Source organism: Cibotium barometz, chromosome 56 (genome assembly GCF_041138505.1).
Source record: "Cibotium barometz isolate CiBa-2024 chromosome 56, ASM4113850v1, whole genome shotgun sequence".
Classification (NCBI taxonomy): domain Eukaryota; kingdom Viridiplantae; phylum Streptophyta; class Polypodiopsida; order Cyatheales; family Cibotiaceae; genus Cibotium; species Cibotium barometz.
In genome coordinates this window covers 37,650,350-37,674,162 of record NC_141101.1, presented here as the reverse complement: position 1 = coordinate 37,674,162, position 23,813 = coordinate 37,650,350, and the positions used below count along the sequence as shown (strand labels likewise).

At 47.1% G+C, this 23,813-nt stretch overlaps 1 protein-coding gene across 4 annotated transcripts in view; it reads right to left on the bottom strand.

Moving 5' to 3' along the window:
- Positions 1-23,813, bottom strand: part of LOC147607190 (SET domain-containing protein) — a 94,586-nt gene that overhangs the window by 30,452 nt on the left and 40,321 nt on the right. For all 4 annotated transcript variants that reach the window (XR_015264813.1, XM_086790944.1, XM_086790945.1 and 1 more), the window contains 6 exons: positions 15,713-15,782; positions 15,332-15,572; positions 3,380-3,463; positions 3,146-3,204; positions 2,390-2,446; positions 2,207-2,278 (listed from right to left, as the gene is read on the bottom strand). Coding sequence is in view for 3 of the 4 variants with exons in the window: in XM_086790944.1 (XP_086647070.1) it covers positions 2,207-2,278; positions 2,390-2,446; positions 3,146-3,204; positions 3,380-3,463; positions 15,332-15,572; positions 15,713-15,782 (583 nt within the window). In the remaining variant the exon portion in view is untranslated. The remainder of the gene's footprint in view (positions 1-2,206; positions 2,279-2,389; positions 2,447-3,145; positions 3,205-3,379; positions 3,464-15,331; positions 15,573-15,712; positions 15,783-23,813) is intronic.

Sequence of the window (23,813 nt, the reverse complement as noted above, 5' to 3'; positions counted from 1 at the left end):
GCTACTTGGTTCATTTTCCTCCACGGTCTGTTGAGGAGGCTTACATGCAGCCCATTGTGCAGAATGACTTGATCTTGGATGAATTTGGTAGACCTCTTGGAGCATCCATGCATATCCAATGGGCTGCCTGGGCGACTCTTCTCCCCTCAGTGTTGGATTGGAAGAGGCTCATGAATCTCATGGAGGATGAGAGAATGCTTCACATCCAGCACTTGAGAGGCACTAGTCAAAGGACTATGCAGATGAATGCAACTATTCCTAACCACTCGATCACAAGGGAACTTCATGTAAGGGCCTCATCACTTATGGTTTGGGGTATTTTCAGGGACAGGGGTACCTATTCACGTCATGTGCCTTCCCACTTCAAGTGAGGATGATGTACCGGTCCTTTATCCCATTCAAGATAGATGGCTCTTAGAGAGAAGCCTTAAGCAGGATATCATTGAGGGTTCGGTTGTCCAGTTGGTGAGAGTGGTGGGCAGGGCAGGGAAGCACATCTATATTGATCCAACTCAATGATGATTACGAACTCTTGGAGCATGATGGGTGTCCTATCAGATACTTGCACAACGGTGAGTGGGAGTGGAGGGACGCTTTTAATCCCATGAAAAGCATGCCCTTCTTCAGTTATATTGTGCGGAACGCCGGACACTTGGTTCTAGGACAAAACCAAAGAGTCCCTACTTCTAGACTGCATTGGGAGGCTTATGGGATCACCCTTGACATTTAGAGCGCTTTTTGGTGGAGGTTGTAACACGCGTACAGGGAAACGAAGGTCTCCTCTTTTATTTGGCTCTCTCTACATGGTGGCCTTGCTACCAACCAGTGGAGATCGATCATTGGTGCTAGCCCAGCTTGTCTGAGATGTGCACGAGCTTCAGAGACAGTCTACCATTGCTTATGGGAGTGCAGGGAGGCAAGAGGATTTGGACTGCAATAGCACACCTTTTTGGAAGGATAAGGAGGGATGCCTACATTTGTTTTGGTGCTATAGTTTGGCTGGCAGAGTCGGGCCCGCAAATCGGGTTTGAAGGAAACAACAAAGACATGATCATACGGGTTACCTAGGGAGTGGGTCGGCCATGTCGTCTTCAGGACATGCCAGAGTCAAGCTACATACCTCCAGCATAGAGATTGGACACTGCATGGGAGATCATTGCTAGCATCACAGCCTGGCACATCTGGAAGGCTAGATGCACTGAGGCCATGGAGGCAGTTTCGTTTATGATACACAGTGCATTTGCAGGATCTAGTGTGATATTACCCACACGCTCATGGCCACTTGGGCCAAGATTCAAGGATCTTCAAGGGTTGCAAAGAGAAAACGTGGCCAATTCATCATAGAATGGGATCATGGCATTTTTTTCACTCTCTCATATGGGGCCTTGCTAGCAACACAAGGCACCCGATTGGTTAAGATTTCCCCCTTGCTTGATCTGAAATCTCCCTTCTTGAAAATAAAAAATAAAAAAAATCATACTTAATATAAGTCTCTTTTCTGGAAAAAAAAACCAGGGTTACCCACTCTCTCCTACACTCTTCGGTCTATGCATTGATGACATAACAGCCTTTGTGGACAGCTTTGAGGGCAGAGGCTCACTGCTGGCTCAGGTTGTGTTGCCCATATTGTTGTATGCAGATGACATTGTCTTGATCTCAGATTCCACCAAGGGTTTACAGAAACACTTGGATGCATTGGAGAGGTTTTGCAGGGAGAGAGACCTTACCGTACAAGACCAAGGTCATGGTCTTCTTAGCCATGTACACGATTGGACCGTATTTGGCCTCAGAAGACAATAATACGAATTATCTATCTATCCATCCATCTGTGGTCCGTGGTCACAGTTTATGGAAGGTCACTAGCGGTGTGGTCAATGAGTATGAACCAAGGCCCTCCCCTCTCCCCTAGTTCTTGTTTCTCCAAAACTAAAACCTTTATGGTGGCGAAGAGACTATTGAACTGCTCATGGTGGCCCAACCGACTAGATCCTTTGTTCAGCCACCTCTAAAACATTAAACACACCTGGCCCACTACAAAATACATGCTTTTGTCTAACTGTTTGATCTTAACATATCTTTCATGATGCATTCCCTATGCTCTGCTTTCCACCCCTTAAAAATTAGTAGTGTCCTTCTATAGTGCTAATTGATATGAATAGATCAAATTTTTGCACACTCAATTGTTCAAGCTGCTATGTATTTACACCTGCTCTTGGAGTAGCTGTATTTTTGCTTCACCACAAGGATCCTGATCGAGTGCCTCTTTAGGAAAATGTATCTGCATTACATCATAGAATAGAATGTTAGATGTCAACTGTTGGCGGTAGCATTAACCCACAATGGCATCAATAGCTGAAGATGTGCAGGTGTACAATGTGTTCATACATACCATGAAATAGTCATCTGGATTGTTCTCAACAACAAAGCCATATAAATAAAGAAGTTCCTGTAAAGTTAAAAGTTAACTACCTTCCTTCAAAGTTTAAGTCCAAAAACGTGGAATATATCAATGCTGTTCAGTGATTCTTTGTGCTTTGATTGTGTGGCAAAGCACATATGATTTGTAAGCACCTTGTGAGTAAACCATAGATTTATTTACACCCATGCACATGTTTTTTGTTTTCCGAGCCAGGGTCAACTTGGCACAGATGTGCCCCGTGCACACATGCATGCAATGACATACACACATATAATGCTCGTGGTCCAATTTGTTGAAAATAGACTTATTGAGCCTGATTAAACTTATTGGCAGGTCTTGGAACCATAAATGAGCAGTGGACTGGAGTTAATCATGATTATTTTTTGTATGAGCCAGTCATTGCTTTCTTCATGCAGCTCTGTATCAAGAGAAAGAAAATAAAGGCTGGGGGTATCAAAACAGCTAGCCGTATACTGATTTGTGTCGTATATGTTGCAATACGTAATTTTTAATCATTAAAATAAAAAATCCTCTGGATTCAAAATTGAGAATTAACATGGTATAAATGTCATTTAATACATTTTCATGAAACCACTGTGCCAAGTTTTCTTGGGAAACATTACTGAAAACTTAGCCAAGTAGGCCTTGCTCATTTTGTTAAAGAACGTGATACTGTTATTCTACAGCCATTATGTGTATATATGGTGAAAGAAAGAAGAGAGAAACCTCATTGCCCTTGTTGCCATAGCTAATCAATATCTCGTTGTCTGCAGAAAGATCCCTATCTGTCCATTAAAAGACCAGCATCAAAGAAAGAGAACCAAAGGCGTTGTTTGATGTGCTAAAAATTGAGGAAAGAGTCAACAAGTGTTGTGCAAGCCATGAGAGCATGAAATTGATTAGGTTGTCTCAACACACATTAATAGGATTTCTCAAACTAGCTTTTCCCTGGTTGTGTACCTGTTCTCAAATACATTGAATTAGGGATGCCAGTTGTAGAACCTTCACCACCATCAACTTCCCAATGAGCTACACCTTTTGGAGCTGTGATACAACGTATTGCAAGAGGTAAACCCAGACTTAGAACTATAGAAACTGGGTAAAACTGAATACTATTATTTGTCAGTCTAAACATCTAGGCACATAGCAATACACTTTCGAAAAGGAGACTTCTATTATCATGAAAGTTACATACAACCAAAGTCATTTTATAAGGAAAAAGAAATGAGCACAACCCCACTATTGAGCTTCTTTCATCGTGTCTCCCAAGCATAGTCACCAGGGAACGGGAACGGATATGGGAACGAGGGGCCAATCCGGAACGGGAACGGGACCCCTTGCAATCCGGAACGGGATCCGGAACGACACGTTATCATATTTCAATACACATGAGTAGACAAATATACAATTAAAAGCAGGTAAAAAGAGACAAATATACAATTGAAAGTACAAGCAACCTTGGCCCAACAAGAGACACCCAAAGAACAAAGTTCCTCAACGGAGGAAAGGTGTCAATGGATGACTAAAAAAGAAGAGCAAGACAGTGAAGCAAGATGGCCGAACAGCTGGCACAAAAAGCCAAACGCAAGGCCAAAGAGGAGCGACTGCATGCAGAGCTCAAAGCAAAGGTGAACCACAAGCACCAGGCCCAAGAAGACTCGAAGGACCAGTTCCAACAAACACTGCGGACTCTGGTAACTTCTTTCACCCTTTCTCAATCCTCCACAATCCCAGCCTCAGCCTCAACAATCATCATCTGTGCCTCATCGAACTTCAACAAGTACAATGACAAGTGCGACCATTCTGTTGTGACCCAACTCATCCACCAGTTTGTTGCCTATTTTCCACTCTCCAAGATCACAAATACCCAAGATAAAGTCCATCTGGCGGCTTCACACCTCATAGGTGATGCAATTACTTGGTGGCAACATTAGTCCTATTTGCACACATATTCCAATTTCCTACACTCGCTTACCGGACTATGTTTGGGACATCTTCGTGTCTGATCTGAAGACAAGGTTTCTACCTCCGCAGTACATGACAACTCTGGAAGATGAGTTCTACAAACTCACCCAGAACGGTTCCCCTGTGCTCACCTACTCCAACAAAGTGATCACATCAGCTCAACACTTGGGGAAGTCCAAGGAGGAGAAGCTGAAGCAGTTCATTCGAGGATTGGATCCAAACATTCGGTTCCCTATTCGAAACTTTGAACCCCAGAGTTATGATAGGGCTTTGACTCTTGCGTAGAACCACGAAATGATGCTCAATGAAGGTAAGCCCAAGACCACTCCAATCACCCCTAAACCACAGCAGCAACAACAGACGCAGACCACCCAACATAGCCAAGCGTCTAACCAACAGTCAGATAAGGAGGCATCCAACAACAAAGACCACACGAAGAAGGGCCAAAATAGCTCTTCTACTATGAAGGAGCGACAAGACGGACCCAAGAAGAAACCTAAAGAAAAGATCAAAGAGGGCCTTACTGGAGGATTCCTCCAGTTAGATGAGGAGCAACGGTACTTCAAAGAGAACGGTTGTTTTTTCTGCCACCACACGGGACATGCAAAGAAGGATTGTTCCAAATGGCAAGCGGAAAAAGGCAAACAAGAAGCCTCTACAGTGGCTACCGCCACAACTGTACCACCCTCTCCACCCCCAGCCTCAACCACCAATGATGTTCAGCTCTTGCTCGCTTTGAATGCAGTACCCACAGTTGTATTCAATGATAAGTAGGAGGGCAAAGTTGAGGAGCATCAGAAAGGTCTTATCAGAGCTTATGGTCCGCAATTGGTGACCAAGATGAGATGTGCCCTAGTGCCTTATCATTTGGATGTGGACGGGTTCACTCCCAGCCTGCGTACCCATATCACCCAGAAAGCTTAATAGTTTTCCTTCACAGTCCAGAAGGCCCAGTTTCAGAGGGATTTCATTGTCTCGCCCCTCCTCAGGTGTGACATGATCCTAGGGATTCAGTGGTTCTGCCAGTATGCATCCATTCCTCATTGAGCTTCACGATCGTCGAAGGATTGCCTGAGCCTACTATCATCCGTGAGGATCAGAGCATTCAAGGTATTCCGCTTATTTCCCACCTCCAGGCTAGTAGAGCTATCAGAAAGGGAGTAGAGTGTGCGATAATCCATGTCCGCCCATTGCAGATATCGACATCACCGCGACTCCATTAGAGTCACAGATGACAGCACTCTTCTAGTAGTTTCAGGACATCATGTTGCGGGATGATCTCCCACCTAGATCCTCTTGTCTTGAAGACCATCGTATCGATTTGGTACCTGGAGCTAAGCCACCAAGTAAGTTTCCGTATCGCCTTTCCAAGGCGTTGGAAGCTAAGCAACTCGCGCAGTTGCTTAGGTCTGGCTTCATTCGGTCTTCATCCTCTCCATTTGTTGCACCGATTCTTTTTGTGCAGAAGAAAGATAAGACCGCACGTCATTACCGAGCCTTGGAATAAGTTGACAATCAAGAACAAGTTTCCCATGCCAAGGATAGAGTTCATCCTCGAAAGACTCAACGGTGCTAAGTACTTCACAAAGATTGACCTCAAAAGTGGCTATCATCAAGTCAGAATCTTCGAAGCCGATATCCCAAAGACCGCCTTTCGAACAGAATGAGGTCATTACAAGTTTGTGGTCATGACTTCTAGCTTAACCAATGCACTCAAGATGATGTCTAGAGTCTTCGCCGTACTCATCGGTAAATGTCTATTCGTTTTTTTGGATCACATTCTTATTTTTTCTGCCACTACTAAATAGCACGAGAAGGATGTGCAGAAGGTCTTGCAAATTTTGCCAAATAATGAACTCTACATCAATGCGAAGAAGAGCATATTTGGAGTTCAAGAAGTCCAGTACATGGGCTACATGATCGGTTCTGACGACAGAATTCACCTTGACCCTAAGAAGATAAAAGGCAATCCTTGACTGGGACGTTCCGAAGACAGTCCAAGAGATACAATCCTTTGTGGGCCCTTGCCAAGCGTATAGTTCGCATATGGATCGGTTTTCTAACCTTGCAGCACCATTGACAGATTTGTCAAGCACGAGCTATGTAGGTCAATCTCCCAGCCATAGAGGTCTGTCAGGTCTGTCTTCTTAACCCACTTTGGAGAATTCAGCAAGTAGACCTCATGTAGGTGCATGTAGATGTGAACATAGACCTTGGTATATAGGACATTTGTAATTTTGTTAATCATAATTAATGACTACTAATCATTTTTGTATGCCCAGTCAGCCTTAGGAGTAGAAGTCATTAAAGCATGATAGTTGCATTTCTGTAGCAGGGGCTAGCCCTAAGGCCTAAGGCCAACCCAAGGAAGGGGACAACCTCGCAAGGAGTGTAAACACCCTTAGCCACCATCTTGTAGACCCAATCGGCAGCCCTTGTGAGGGCCTGGGCAACAGTCCGCCAAGCAAGACTGCAATCGGCCAACAGCCAGTCAAGCCCATGCTTAATTCAGCATTTAATGCTCATTAAATCAGTCATGGCAAATAATAAAACAGGCCGACAACACCATAAGCCAGCCAACCAGCACCCATATGGACATATAAATAGGCGAGCAGCCTCAGTCGATAAAATCATCAGATAAAATCAAAGTTATCAATCAGCAGTCAAGCAATGTGTGCTTAGGCATCCAGCCTTTGCATACTTTCAACATTCTTGTGCTCTCAAGCCCAAGCCCAAGGCATCCAAAGCTCAATCTCTTCCCAGAGTTCTTAGCACACCAATCCTCAGTCTCAGGCCGGTGTATTCTCTTCAAAGATAGCTTCAGAGTTCGCCTACAGCTTATGCATAGTTTTGCCCAGCGTTTGGTGACGTTGTCCTTGCGTTTGGCAATCAGTCAATCAGTTGTTCCACTTAGTGGACCTAGTTCAGCTTGTATTCAGTTCTCCAGAAGAAATAAAGCAAATACTCCTGCTTGCAGCCACGGACAATATGGAGGAGGGGGGGGGGGGGGGGGGGGGGGGGGCGGGTGGGGCTTAAGTGCGTAAATTGGGACCCAATCTGGTGTCATCTCGACTACATCTTTCAGTTCATGTATGTCGAGAGCCTAGAGAGTGGAGAGTGGAGAGTGGGAGTCAAGAGTGGGAGTCGAGAGAGGAGAGTGGGGAATGGGAGTCCAGAGTAGGAGTCGAGAAGAAGAAGAAGAAGAAGAATGTATTATCGTCGAGAGAGAGAGAGAGAGTTGAGTGGAAATCGAGAGTCTAGAGTGGGAGTTGACAGTGGAGAGTCAAGAGTGGGAGTAGAGTGGAGAGTGGGACTTCACCATCCCACCACCACCCATGAGGGTAGATCACACATACCATATCTTGGCCCTTGCCACACCCCCCATATCCACCTTCACCTGCATTCACTTTCACCACGACCTTGACTCAGTCTACCACCACACAGCCAACCTTGATCATCACTCTCAGCCATTACAACACATCTCACATTTATTCTATACAAATCCTCCCAATCAGGCTTCTCATACACCCTTTGCTCCACTGCCAAACCCCTGGTTGGCTGACAATCTCAAAACCGGTGGAACGATGATGAGTGCAGAGTCACGTGGCTTCACGTCCTGCAGGAAAAGGAGACTGGACGGATCTTTGTATGTGAAATGCAGAGTGATTTCCGTCGTCTGATAGTCTCACCTGTCAGAAGAAGCATGCATTCTTCACAAAGTGCGAGTCGGAATTGTAAGAGCTCTTTCTAAGTGCAGACATCTCGAACACATGCGCTTTTTGGAGGAATGGAAGACACCCACACCACTCTGGCAGAGAGCACAAGGCATGTTTTAGGAGAAACTATTTGACATTGGATCATATCTTTACCCTCAGGGCCATCACTAGGGAGGCTAGGGCACCCGAGCAGCAGGTTTATTGTTGCTTTGTCGATTTTCGCAAGGCTTTTAACTCGGTCCCTATGTCATGACTTCTTGGAAATAACAGGAGCTCCACTTTCTACCTGAGATGATCGGGGGAGTGATGGCATTATAAGAGTCCATGACTGACAGGATTCATACACCTGGGGGCCTTTCCAAAGAGATCCGTAGCACTTCTTGGGTCAAATAGGGGTGCCCACTCTCCTACACTCTTTGGGATATACATTGATAAGATCTCAGGATTCATTGATCAATTGGATGACACGGGCTCACAACTAGCACAAATGATTATACCCATTCTCTTATATGCAGATGACAATCGACTTAGTCCTCATTTCAAATTCAGCTCAGGGATTACAACAACATCTGGATGCATTGCACGCCTTTTGTGATGAGAGGGACCTCACAGTAAAACTTGGGAAGACCAAGATTATACTTTTCAACACCTCCTATCCGGTTGCACAGCAGCCAGACACCCTTTCACAATACAGATAAGATGAGGTCAAGTTGGTCAAATTATATGTATGTCTGGGGATTACTTTCAGTGGCCTGCTTTTTATCATGGCCCCCGTCTGCCGAGACACGTTTGGCATGGCGATATACTGCCTTGCTCATGTGGAGAGAATGTTTGCAGGCCCACTTCGAGGAGCCTAGTACCAAATGTTAGTTATTTGATACTTTGGTCTACTCAACCATGATGCATGGGCCGTCTTTTTGGGGCCCAGACTTGAGAAAGGAGGCCTCACAAAGAGTGGGGAGGCTGGAGATTATGCATGCTCTCATGCATGGCATGATCAGGAGTAGGCCATCAGTGTAGATATCCCCTGCCAAGATTTCCCCGAAGCTTTAGTCCTATAGAGAGAGTTTCTTGAGGGTCATTGGGGATCCGTCTAGATCTGACTAGACTTCATACAAACCGGATGTAGATATCCCCGGCCTAGACAGAATTTCTTGAGGGTCATTGGGGATGGTTTAATTGAGAGGCTCAGTTATCTCCACAAATGTGTCCCGCACCATGAGGATTGTCATTGGTCACCTAAGGGTGTCGTCACACCACTTTCAGATTGAGATAGGGAGAGCAGAGGGCATCTCATGCGACAGATGGGTATGCAAGCTATATAGTACTGGTGGGGAGATCGAGTTTGAGGAGCAATACATACTTAAATGCCCAGTTTAATATGAGATATGCGGATGTTAGCACTGTCTATTTAGGGAGAGTTTCCGCCCTTGTCATGGGCTTGGGACTATACCTATTGGAGTTGAGGCACCAGAGAGAGGTCAGGGAGCAGCCCGAGATGGGGGATGATACCACACCGACATCTTCCTTGACTTCTTTGGTCCCCAGCAAAGAGTTCGAGCTAACACTCAGCCTACATGAGATTCGCTCGCACACATGGACTAGGACAAAGCTAGAGAATACAGATTCACGCACACGGTTCACAAGAGGGCGTCCCCTGCCCATAAACTGGAGACAGAGGTCTTCCACGCAGTAAAACAGTTTGTGCGAAAACACTTTCAAGCATGCAAGTATGCCATGCATAAGAATGTGATGGATAATCTGACGGGCGGTCATTTTGGGAGTAGACATTACATCCCCAGGCCAACCGGAATACCATACTCTAGATATGGGGCACGGACCAAAATCCCCAGCCTCACATACATTCTACTAGCCCTCGGCATACACATAAGTCCCCTGCCATGAGGTGCCAGTCCACATGACCCTTGGCTTAGACATAAGTACCCTGCCATAAAGCGTCATGTCCATTATGGAGCTCGTCCATAGATCGAAAGCTTGTCCGAAGGCCAAAAGCGTAGAGAATGCCCAAAATGAAGACAGTATCTGCCTCCCATCTGGGTCCAAAATGACTCCTAGGCATGGCAGCGGTACTCCGCTCTCTGCTCCAGGGTGTACTGAAGCTCAGCCCTAACTGTACATAAAGTATCTGCAATCTTTATGCACCTGCAATCCATTGGGCAGAACCGAGGTGCTTTTCATGTTCCCTCTGTAATGCGGATAGCTTGTGTCTGATAGCCCTCTCATACTCAATGACTTTCTGTCTCCTACCTAAGGCCGTCCTGTATTAAAAATCACTAACACGCTCCAATACGGATGCCACACTCTCTGAGCCATCACAAAATTCACATATTGAAGCTCAGCCCTAACAGTACATAAAGTACCTGCAATCCATTGGGCACCGGGGTGCTTTTATGTTTCCTCTAATGTGGATAACCTGCGACTGATAGCCGTCTCATGATCAATTACCTTCTATCTCCGAAGTAAGGCCATTCTCATGATCAATGACCTTCTATCTCCTAAGTAAGGACATGCTGCTATGCGGATGCCACACACTCTAGGCCATCACAAAAGTCATGAGACCTCCATATATCTATCATCTACCGTGAGAGATCTACATCTGATAAGAAATGCTCACGAATACTCATGCAAGGGGTAGAGCCATGGTGTCCTAGATCACTAATACATAAAACCACTGGGCAGATTTGGAAGTGTGCCTCATCTTCCGGGGGCCGAGTTTTGAGCTGACCAGATCAGTCCGTCAGGGGTGTCCCCTCGCCCCTTTTCTTTTTCTCTTCTTTGCGGAGGCTATGAGCATGTATTTGACAGCAGAGGAGGTCGGTTTGAGAGGACTTCAGCTCCCAGTCCGGGGGGAGGACCTGCTTGATGCTGAGTTTGCAGACGACACGGGCTTATTTTTGCATGGCCAAGAGGCCAATCTTCTTCGGGCAGAGCAGTCGCTCCAGGTTTTTAGTGCAGCTTCGGGAGCATTGATCAATTGGCGCAAGACAGTGGCCTTTTGGATCAGTAGTGCTCCCACTCCGGCATGGAGCCCGGACCCCGGTTTTAGATGGATTCCTCCAGGCACAGCAGTGTGGTATTTGGGATGCCAGATTGGCCTAGATTTGTCACCTGAGCAGCAGATTGCCCCGCTTCTTCTGAGCATTCGGAAGAAGCTTTTGTATTGGAGTACAGCTCGACTATCCTTGGCTGGGAGGGTGGTGGTGGCAAATCAGGTGCTGTTAGCGACCATGTGGTACATTACGTCTTGCTGGATCTTCTCGAGCTCTTGCATCAGCCAGGTACAGAGACTGATCAGGAACTTTCTGTGGTCTGGGCGGGATGGTCAGCCAGCTCGGGCAAAGGTTGCATGGGCAGTTATTACACTTCCGCTGGCTCAGGGAGGTTTGGGCATTATAGATCCAGTCGATCAGAGTAGAGCTTTATTGGGGAAGCTTATCGTTCGAGGGTTGCTTCCAGGCGCTGAGCCTTGGAAAGAGCTCCTCTTGCAGCGGCTGCAGGCTCGGGCGCCCCCAGCAGGGGGCACTTGGGCACCAGAGATTCGCTGGATCTTTATAGAGATGAGGAGGACAGGCCTCAGTAGAGGATAGGGATGCGGCCACCCTATGGAGACACAGAGACATTGCCTTTGGGATTGCCCTCAGGCGCAGCAGATTTGGTTGCGGATGCTGCGTATTCTGGCCCCCCTCTCTCCAGAGGGTATGTTTACGTGGGGTGCCGCTGCTTGGTCGACTTTGTCAGGGCCTGCTATGGGCTATGAGATGGAGCAGGGCAGTCAGGCCATCAGATTTATTAGGGGCCAGCCTAGCCTGGTTCCGGCACCGGATTTCTCGTCCGCCTGCTGGACACAGGAGAGGGATTTACGATGGGAGCTTCTCAGCAGTCTCACCATCTGGTTCACCTGGAGGGCCCGGTGCTTTACGGCCTTTGAGGGGAGATTGGAGCCACCAGCAGAGACTGTACGGGGGATTTGACAGGAGTTGATCCACACCCTGCGAGGACAGTACGACTGCATCTGGGGAGACTCGGATGAGGCGATCTTACGGCGCCATGCCTTTCACACCACTTGGCGTTGTGGCCCTTTCTACACCTTACACACGGGATCCCCCCATTGGCACTACAGGCCACCTGTTTGGCTCTTTCCCCCCCCTGTTGTATGATTTAGCCTCTCAGTTCTTTGTCCTGATGCTTGTATTTTGTAGCACCTAGGGAGAGTATCCCGGGCTGCCATGCTGTGTTCACTGCTCTGTCTCTCTTATGAGCAGGCGAGATCTTTTGTAGCCCTACGGGCGTTTTTTATATAACTAATGAAAGGATCTTTTCTCGAAAAAAAAAAAGTGTGCCTCATCTTCCACCTGTCTTGTGGTGCATACTCTGCATATCCGCCGATCCTCCTGGGGGGTATCATCAGCTCTAACACTCTCACGTCTGAAGCAGTGAGAAGACACCCTGAGCTGGCCAATCACGATACACATGGCATGTGACATATTGGTCTGTATGTACCTCGAGATCACAATGAAACCATCCTAGGAGACTCTCAAGAAGTGGTCCCTGTAAAACTAGGTTTTCCTGCCAAGCTCAGAGAAAGGAGACAGACATGTCTGATGTATGTAAAGTTGCAGTAGATATAACCGGATGATTGAGTTGATCTCCTGCCGTGAGAGGTGAAAGTTCCAAGAATGGAGAGTCCAGACTATAGGAAACGATCCATCTAGAGTCCGTGTACATCGAACCAACAACCTCTAGAGTACCATGCTGACAAGGATGGTGATGGTGATGGTGATGGTGATGGTGGAGAGCAGTCCAGCCAACCTAACCCGCTTCCTCTCCCTCTCCCAATGTAACTGCATAGATGACACTAGTGCCAGCCTCAGAAGGCGAGCTCTATCAAAAGTGTATACATGTTGGATGTAGGTGTATGGTTTGAAAGAGGCCATCTATGGCGAGCGGGCCCACCCTGAACTATGCTCACACAACCTTACATGGTGTTGACATCTTACTTATGCGACAGCATCATAACCTGTAGCCTCTCTATGCTCTTCCACGCACGCTCCCCTGGCTCTGGTCCACTCCAAAAGCTACACCATACATGCCTGCTGGGCTTACCAAAGTGTCAAAAAGCCAACAGTTGGTGCAAGGCTCCTGAAAGTGGTCCTTGAAACACTGCCTCTCTAGACGTCTTCAAAAAACCCAGAGGATCTATGAGACTAAAAGGTAGTACAATGTATCCATGATAAATATTGAACCATGGAAAAGAAAAAAAACTGTTTTAAAAAATATTGTACAAAACTAGCTACGTAAGGCCAACGGGTGCATAGTGCAGCAGTTTCTACTACTTGGGGGACCCAAGTTCGAATAGCACTCCCCGGATGGCACCTTGGTCCTTCATGACCACAGCCGAATAAGAGCCTCTCCCCTGCTCCCGGTGGGTTGAGCTAGGAGAGGCGCAAACAAGTATACTGGTCAGCAGGATCTCTACTCTCGGGGGCAAGAGAGGGAGGGGGAGCGCAAAAAGAGAATGAATGGAATGGCAGGGGGTGGGGGTGGGGGGAAAGGGAGGGAGAGGATGAGAATTGGGAAATTTGAGGTAAGGGAGTCGCCTCTATAGCTTACTAGATATTACAAGCCATAAGGTCATTGATCATCTTCCATCTCGAGTCCCACAGCCTTTGTAGCCAAGGGACCCTGCCATGCCTGCACTGCCATGATCCAGTGTAGGTCCATGTGAAACGCCATACCAATGCCATCCTCCTCATCCTGTAGAAAATTGCGACTCCATGGTCAAGGCTACAGGTCCCTATGTGATGGAAGGGGTTTGTGGGAAGAGATGCAATACCTTGTGCTAAAGAAGCTGTGCTGCTGGGCACTCCCTTTGAAAGTGTTCTAAGACTGCCATTCTGCCCTGCATCTCCGCACATCAGTGGCCTACCCATTCTGGCCATTCAAGAGCGCAATACAAGGCAAGTTGCAACAATGGGCTTCCAGCCATAGAAACAGAGTGACCTTGCAGAGGTGGAAGCTCCTCCAAAGGTATCTTCAAACTCAACAAGGATCTAGCTTATCATGCCATGTGTCCGCCAATGCTGCTCGGTGTGGAATGTGACCTCCCCGGTGAGTTTGGATCTGTTGCCCTAGTCATGCAAGCAGAGCTCCACTCTCCTAGGTTCTACCACAATCTAGCCAGAGGCTTGCTGTTGCATAGGTAATTGTTAAGACTAGTGAAAATGTGGCCATGGCTACCATGGGGTCTTCCTGTGCACTGTCATTGCTTCCCTGCATAAGATGTCAGAAGGCGATTGGGGTCTCAAATTCTTCATGAAACAAGGTGAGTAAAAGGTCGAGCTGGAGTACCCCCCATTCATCATGCAAGGTGCAGCCCCCCTCTTATTTGCATCCTTATCGCTGCCTGCACCTGCCATTCTTCCGCCCCCCTCTAGCTTCCTGCTTATCTTCCATCCCACTCATCCCCGCCATTGTCCGCACACTGCTCCCCGCCAGTGTCCCCACACTCCTCCCTGCCAGTGTCCCTCCGCACCTCCCCACCAGTGCCCCCCACTCCTCTCTGCCCATGCCCTTGATACCCGACCAGTAATCCCCCTTCTTCCTGCCAGTACACTACCTTCCTCACCATTTCCCTTCCCACCACAACCCCCAACACACCCCACCCCCGTGGGTCTGCCTTTCAATCTTTTGACTTAGTAGAGGGTTATTATCTGATCTTCTGCATTCATTTTACCCAAAAAAAAAAGTCGGGAAATGAAAGACGTTCTGAGCAAGGACCCATTCCTATACAACAATATACCAAACAAAAAACGCTGACACTTATATATTAGTAAATTTAGGATCCAAGATGCAGTGCCTCTTTACCAAAACTAGTGCTATTGGTATCTGATCATCAAAAGACTATATCGAAATTCATCAAATAGCTCAGGGCATGATGTAGGTGAAGCCTACTGATCTTTTTAAAGTGTTGTGAAGAGGATGTTTTAATAGATGACAGCAAGTGGTGCATGATCTAGCACTACCATCCACATTGCAGCCTTTATCTTATGAAAATTCCACAGACAGTTATAAAGCACAAGTCTAGCATGCAGCACCAGTTGCAATGGTATCCACAACACGGTGAGCTGTCTCTTTGAAAGCCAAGTTATGAACATTACGTGTTTTTTTAAAAGGGAAACAAAATTAAATAAATATCAGGAGATATATTTACCATGATTGCAGAAGTCAATACCAGGAACCAATCCCTCAACCCACACAGTTTCTGGTTCAACTTCATTAGAGGTGGTGGTATGTTTCTCAACAGCTATACTACCATCTAAGTAATCGCTATGATTTGCAGTCTCTCCCTTGACAAAAATATCACAGCCCTGATCGGAAACATTTAAGCTTGAGTCCTCGCTTGCAGGCACGCTTGCAGGCAGACCAATGTTGCCCGATCCTCCAGATACAAACTGTTCAGAAACGTAAACTTGTGTCATGTTCATGTTCATTTCTTCTCACTTTCCAAGTGCTCATCCACACAAGGAGTGCATATTGAGCCAGTTGGAACTTTTCCTTATAAAGAAACATTAATAATGCCCATCTTTGGAACCTGCTTTGGAAAGACAAAGGAATAGGGGCAAGGGATATTGAGCGCCCTTGTCCAGAAAATGCAATTGGCCCTGTAAAAATAATATAGAGTATAGATTATGTATCGTTCAAAGCCATGTGGCATGCTTATACTTCTCGTTATACTTTACATCAACACCCTTTTCCCCAACACAAACCCCCCCTCCCACCCTCCAATTTTTTTTAAAAAAAACCTCATGAAGAAAACTACCCTACGTCAAAAGTTCCTCAAAATGTCAGAAGAGAGAGTTGGAGAGCCCATTTCTTCAAAGCTGATAAGCCCATTTCTTTAAATCTGATAAGAAGTCGTATAGCACAGCCATTTCAGGTCTCATATGACCAATAAAGACCTGCAAAAAAAGGTCTAGTGCCGATGCTCAGAGGGGAGCCATTTGTTGTGTTTAGGCAGCTTGATTTCTTGCAAGTGGGTAGAGATGAACTCCCAAAAGTCATTATCTTGAGGTAAGCAGGGATGTAGAGATGCCCTGCAACGGGCAAGGATTCAATAGCAATTGGAATGGTTGCATGAAGATTGAGCAAAATCCAAGTTCTCTATAGCTTCATTGTAGACATACCTAGACCCATTTGTTAGATTTCTGGAGGGTAAAAACACATGGCATGCTAATTTGGTTGACGTGAACAAGGATTTACTTCTTGCAGAACGTAAATGGTGTAGCAGGTATCCAAGTGAAAATCTCCAACAAGTGATAGCAAAGCATCATGGAAGCATAAATGTCTTTCATTAAGGACTGTTTTTGTGTGGTACATCCCTTCATATGCAGGAGCAGTTTTGTCCATTCAAGCAAAGGTTTTTGCACTGCGTGAGACCTGGTCCATAATAAGTTCAAAGGATGTTGGTAAATGAACTTTAAATGACAAGACGAAAACACTAGTCCTTGTGTGGATCGTGTAGACTCCCATGGCTGCATGTAGTTGAATAATTATCGGGCCCATGTGAAGTTTGAATAAGACGTCCTAGTGTATTTTCTTTACTGGTATGACAATGAAGTACAATTCTAGCATGAATTCTGTCCATCGTCCTTTGGTTAGGACCAAGAGAACTGTAAACTAGAAGCATGTATCTGAAATTCATCATCATGCCAAGTGTCCCTAGATTCCTCCCAAGAGAGAAGAAAGTCCTCCCAAGAGGCTCTCTAATGGAGAAAATCCTCCCAAGAGGCTCTCTAACGGAGAAAATTCCTCCCCTTACTTCCTCTTTACTCCAATCCAAGGACTGCTCCACCATATAAATGTCACCACCTGTGGCCCATGCATCTTCATCCAATCAAAGAGTGGAGATGCATAATCTGCTGCCAAAAACAATTCTCTCCCTCCTGAGGTTCGCTGCATGTAAGTTGAGAAATACAAACCTCATTTCAGCCTCTTGGATAATGATACAATATAGAATGGAGTGGAATCAAAATGCTAGAACCACTCCTAGCTCACTGCCTATCATCTAGTATATGCTCCTAGATCTGATCTCTGACCAATTGTCTCCTGTGGCAGCAGCTGGCCAATCCTCGTCAGAGTGTTCACCGATAGAATGGGTTCCCTGAAACGGTTGTCTAGACACATGGCAGGTGCAGACCTATACCACCTTCCCTGCCCTCCCCAGATCCTCTGCCGCTTGTCACTACTACCTCTCCCTGCAAGGGCCCCCTCCACTCCAACCTAGCCACCCCTCTACATCAACTCAGCATCAAATCACCCACTGGCATTCATACCAGAGCTTCTCTGACTCAATGGAGACGCATTTCTCCATCCAGTGACCGTGTTCACCCCTAACACCCCACCCTGCAAAGACCATCCATGCCATTTAGGTGGATCTTATTCACACCCTTCCAGGACATTTACAGCACTTTGATGGAAATTCGGAGCCCATACGTATCTGGACCCCCGGATCTTTCCTCTCCAGAATGGACAGCGGTGTTTCTTAACACTTTAAGCCCCCACTGGCTTTTTCCCCCTTCCCCTCCTCTCAGATTCGGTGGCCGTAGAGTGGTACAGCAATGAGTAGGTTCCTCTCTTTCCTGCGCTGTCCGTACAGCAGCCCTCCTCTCTCTTCACCACTCCCTCTTGGCCGTCGGTTCAAGGGCAATTCGGGACAGTGATTTCAGAGCTTTTCTGGGATAATTTTGGACACATCAGGGACTGATTTGAGAGCTCCCCTGGGAAGATTTGAGGCTCCGTTCTGGGGGCTGTTCTGGCACAGATTTCAGGGCTGGATTTGGCACTGTACCGGGCTGTTGTTCAGGGGTTGATTTGCACTAGTTGTGCTGCTGATTGGTACCCCGGATCTTTGAGCAAGTGTTTGCTGAGCTTTGTGGAAAATCTGGTGCAAGACTGCACCCGCACCTTGGTTTATCTATATCTGTTTATTCATTGGAATAAAGCAGTTCCTACGAGGGGCTGGCCGTTCCGGCTCAGTGTTGTGTTTTGATATTGTTTATGGTTATTTCCACTGTATTTTTGTATCTTTGTTGGCATCTAAAGTGTCTGTATATTGTTCCGGGTCCCAGTTGGGTTTCATTTTCTTTCAAAGAAAAGATCCTTGTATTAGTCAAAGGAAAAACTGTTAAAAGCAACAGAGTACAAACATTGTGAGAGTGCAGTCTCCCTCGAAGGCTGGCCGCTCTCAGAGTAGAAGCTGCCCAACTGCCATACCACTGTATGGCCTGTGCTAGAGAGAGAGAGAAAAAGGGTGCCCTGCTGCTATACTGTACAGCCTGTAGAGAGGAGGACTGCCCACCCGCTGTCCACTGTACAGCCAGTGCATGGAGGGGAGGAGAAACTACCCAACTTACTGTCCACTATACAAGCAGCACAAGAGGGAGAGGAAAAGCACTGATGTCCACTTGTACGGCCAATGCAAGGGGAAGAGAGAGCTGCCCGGCCTGCTGTCCACAGTCCACCTATGCGGTCAGCGTAAAGCGAGTGAACCAGCTGTACGGTCTGCGCCAAAAAGAGAAAAAGGCTGCCCATCTGTGTGTGCGTGTGTGATGCGCATTACTCCTTTTCATAAAGTCGGCCAGCCCCAAATATAGTTGTGCTTTTTCCCCTTTTTTGCCAAAAGGGGCTGATGGGCTAGAAATTCCAGTTTTTATGCTCTTATATAGTCCACTAGCACTATTTTTTATGTGCTTTTTCCCCTTTTTGGCCAAATACAACTGATGTGCCAAAAATATCGGTTTTATGCTTTTCACAAGTTTGATGGCCAAGTTTGGTATAGGCACCTCCTTCTGTCCATATTTGCATGCCCAAAATAATAATAAGCCCATCTTTAGTGATGTGTGAACACACCATCTTATAAATGTTATGAGTCACTTTATATGCTAAAGATCCCATGTTGCTTCTGCTCAGAAGACATCTTTCGGGCCAAACTTTGCCAGTAAATGCTCCAGCTTTCTTTTGTGGAAAATCCCCGTTCGCACCTTGGTTCTGGACAGTGTATGAAACACTATTCAAGGCTAGTGAGAGGACCGAATCATAGTCACATGGGATGGGGAACGGGGACGGGGACGAGGACGGGAACGGGGAACGGGGAACGACAAAAGCCAAGGAACAAGGACGGAGGGGACGGGGACGGCATATGGAATATGCAATTTATTGACTACAAAGCACATTAAATAAAATAGCATTTATGTTTTTACAGGCATCACTTTAAATGTACAATACGTGGCGCAAACACCGAACAAGCGCTAATAAGTACATTGACAAAGTTCAAACCAATATATAAGCATGGAATGATGATCACTATCAAATAACAAAAGACTAGTGTCTACAATGCACATAAAGTGCTGAGTCAAGACTCAAATGTAAAAACAATGAAACATAGCTAAATGATAAATCATAGAGCCTGCAATGCTCAATTGAAGGGTGGAGCGTGAGAAGTACTAGCGTCATGATCATGGCTGCCTACATGACCAGTCTGAAAGGTAGTGGCATCGTCCTCTGGGCTCTGTTGTGTCTCCACCTGCTCATTTCCCTCCTCTTGCTCCATCTCCCACTCAGTAAAGGGATATGTCTTTGCAGTCGCACCCTTGCAAAGCATTCGCAAGTTTGCGCTTACAAAGAAAAGATCATTGGCCTTTTCTACACCAAGGCGGTTCCTCTTCTTTGATGTAATATGGCTGTAAGAACTCCAAAGCTGCTACAAACAAGAGGAGCTTATAGCTTGGCTGAGAATGCGGATAGCCAAGTGTTGCAGTCAGGCCCATCTTAACCATAGTCTTCCCGCCACAAAGCAGCCCCAACCTTCAACCTATCCTCTTGGGCGTCCGCACAACCAAAAGCACCACGAAAGGACCTGTATGCAGCAAGTTGGTCTCTGATTTTGCGCCTAATGCCTCCATCTGGCACTAGACGATCCAAGATGCGCCACCAACCATCACCGACCTCTCTGTCACTCTCATGCCCATTACCCTGAAACTCAAGGTCCACCATATATGCAGCTACATGCAAGGGAGAGGCATAGGAGTTCCACCTCGTCACACATAAGGAACAAATCTCCTTGTATCTGTCCTCATCGGGCTCTAACTCTTGCAACTTCTCTATCATTCTATCCATCGCCTCATACACCTTCCCGGTGCATGTAGCATCTACAAGCCTCAACAAGTGGACAATAGGCCTCACCATAGCATCAATGCGTTTCACATCCTCCCAAAAGGAAGTGCTCTCTACATGCTCCCTGCATAATATGCCTAAGGCTGTCGAAGCCAATGTAGAAGTGGTGAACTCGTCGCTGATGAAGAGCTGCCTCAATGAACCACTGCACTCCCTCAAGCGGGCCAGCATCAAGAAGTTGAAGGCAAATCGGGTGTCTTAAGTATTTGAGAAGTGAGAGCCTTGATTTCTTGGAGAACTCGTGGCGGAGGAACTGGTGGTTCAAGACAAATGTTACCATTTGATTGGCCTCCTGAATGATAAGCTCAATCCATGACATCTTTCCAATATCCTTTAAAAGATTTTTCAAACAATGTGCCATACAATATGACACAGTCATGTGTGGATACATGCCCTCAATAATAGTTCCAGCTGCCCTATTTGTAGCCTCGCCATCTGCAACAAAACCCACCACACATTCCGGGCCTATGAGCTCAATGCCACTTGCCCACTTTGCTCCAAGCACGTCTGCACTCTTCCCTGTCCCTGAGGCATCATGTGAAGCAATAAAGTACATCTCACCACGGGAATATGCAACGAGACCATGGATGGACCGCTTTCGTGTGTCACTCCATCCATCTGCAATGAGTGACACTACATTCTTTGTCCATAGCCGCTTTGTGTTCTCTGCAGCTTGGCGCTTCTCCTTGTCGAGCAATGTGTGCGCAAAGACTCCGATGATGAGGGGGTGTAGTTTGGACCATACTCCACAATCCTCTTCACCATAGCCTTGAAGTACTCGGATCTGATTACAAAAAGAAACAAGTGAACTTTCAAGAATGAAACTTAGAAAAATCATGTCAAGAGGGAAGAGTCAAGGCTTACCTAGCAGTATGGAAAGCAATATGATCATGGAAGAAGAAACGAGCCACAGCTGTATCAGATCAGTCCGTCCTCAGGGGTGTCCTCTTGCCCCGTTTCTTTTTCTCTTCTTTGCTGAGGCTATGAGCATGTATCTGACGGCAGAGGAGGTTGGTTTGAGAGGACTCCAGCTCCCAGTCCGGGGGGAGGACATACTCGATGCTGAGTTTGCCGATGACACGGGTTTATTTTTGCATGGCCAGGAGGCCAATCTTCAGCGGGCAGAGCAGTCGCTCCAGGTTTTTAGTGCAGCTTCAGGAGCATTGATCAATTGGCGCAAGACAGTGGCCTTTTGGATTAGTAGCGCTCCAACACCGGCATGGAGCCCAGACCCGGGTTTTAGATGGATTCCTCCTGGCACAGCAGTGCGATATTTGGGATGCCACATTGGACTAGATTTGTCACCTGAGTAGCAGATTGCCCCGCTTCTTCTGAGCATTTGAAAGAAGCTTTTGTATTGGAGTACAGCTCGGCTATCCTTGGCTAGGAGGGTGGTGGTGGCAAATCAGGTGCTTTTAGCGACCATGTGGTACATTAGGTCTTGCTGGATCTTCTCGAGCTCTTGTATCAGCCAGGTACAGAGGCTGATCAGGAACTTTCTTTGGTCTGGGCGGGATGGTCAGCCAGCCCGGGCAAAGGTTGCTAGGGCAGTTATCACACTTCCGTTGGCCCAGGGAGGCTTGGGCATTATAGATCCAGTTGATCACAGCAGAGCCTTATTGGGAAAGCTTATTGTTCGGGGGCTGCTTCTAGGCGCTGAGCCTTGGAAAGAGCTTCTTTTGCAGCGGCTGCAGGCTCGGGCTCCCCCAACAGGGAGCACTTGGGCACCACAGATACGATGGATCTTCATAGAGATGAGGAGGACAGGCCTCAGTAGAGGATGGGAGGACTAGTCGACAGGCACGCAGGATCTCGACTTTCCAGTGGTGGCTGGTCGCCCACAGGGGCTCTGCAGTTGACACCTGGCTTGTCTACAGTGGTCTTCCAGCGGCCTGCGTCCGATGCGGCCACCCTATGGAGACACAGAGACATTGCCTATGGGACTGCCCTCAGGCGCAGCAAATTTGGCTGCGGATGCTGCGCATTCTGGCCCCCCTCTCTCCAGAGGGTATGTATACGTGGGGTGCCGCTGCTTGGTCGACTTCGTCTAGGCCTGCTATGGGCTATGAGACGGAGCAGGACAGCCAGGCCATCAGATTCATTAGGGGCCAGCCTCGCCTTGTTCCTTCACCGGATTTCTCGTCCGCCGGCTGGACACAGGAGAGCGATCTACGATGGGAGCTCCTCAGCAGCCTCACCATCTGGTTCACCTGGAGGGCCCGGTGTTTCAGGGCCTTTGAGGGGAGACTGGAGCCACCAACAGAGACTGTTCGGGGGATTTGGCAGGAGTTGATCCACACCCTGCGAGGACAGTATGACCGCATCCGGGGCAACTCGGATGAGGCGATCTTGCGGCGCCAGGCCTTTCACACCACTTGGCGCAGCGGCCCCTTCTATACCCTACACGCGGGGTCCCCTCATTGGCACTACAGGCCACCTATTTGGCTTTTCCCCCCTCCTATTGTATGATATAGTCACTCAGTTCTTTGTACTGATACTTGTACTTTCCAGCACCTAGGGAGAGTCTCCCTGGCTGCCTTGCTTTGTTCTCTGCTCTGTTTTCTTATGAGCAGGAGAGGATCTTTTGTAGCCCTACGGGCATTTTTATATAACTAATGAAAGGATCTTTTCTCGGAAAAAAAAAAAAAACGATGTCGCCATGCAACTCCAATCGCCAGATAGTTGGACGATGCACAACATCTTCCACGTCTCTTGGTTAAAGCCTTATATCGAACCTTCATCGCAAAATGTTCCAAAAGAGCAGCAGCATTGATGAAGCAGAAGTGATAGAGCTTGAACAGATCCTTCTACATCTTTGGAAGCACGGTTCTGGACGATGTCTTCACCAATTTTATAAAAAGTTCAAAGATGGAGGGACCCATGAAGCCCTTTGGCTAGATGAAGAATTCTTCCTCATGTATCCACAGTTATTGGCGGACTATCTCGAAGCCATGAACCTGCCGCCAAGCTAAGCAAGAGGGAATGTCACATGCACCCATGCACAGTGGTGCACGGTGACAAACTGGCTCATCAAAAGGGCAAGAATCATGTACAAAAGTAGTACCTTTTAGGATATTTTGTCGTATGTTGTGACCCCTTTGTGAGTCCTAGTCTAGGACATGTCGTGCACGAGCTACGTAGGCCAGTCTCCCAGTCATAGAGGTCTGTCAGGTCAGTCCTCTTAACCCACTTTGGAGAATTCAGCAAGTGATCATCATGTAGGTGCATGTAATGTCAACCATAGGAGTAGACTGCATTAAAGCATTTAGTCAAGCATATGTGCATAGGTCTCAGCCTTTGCATACTTGCAGCCACTATTGTGCTTTCAGCCCAAGTCAAACAAAGCTCAGCCTCTTCAAGAGATCTCAGCACACCAACCCTCAATTTTGGGCCGATGTACCCTCTTCAAAGATAGCTTCACAATCGCCTATAGCTTATGCACAGTTCTGCCCAACGTTTGG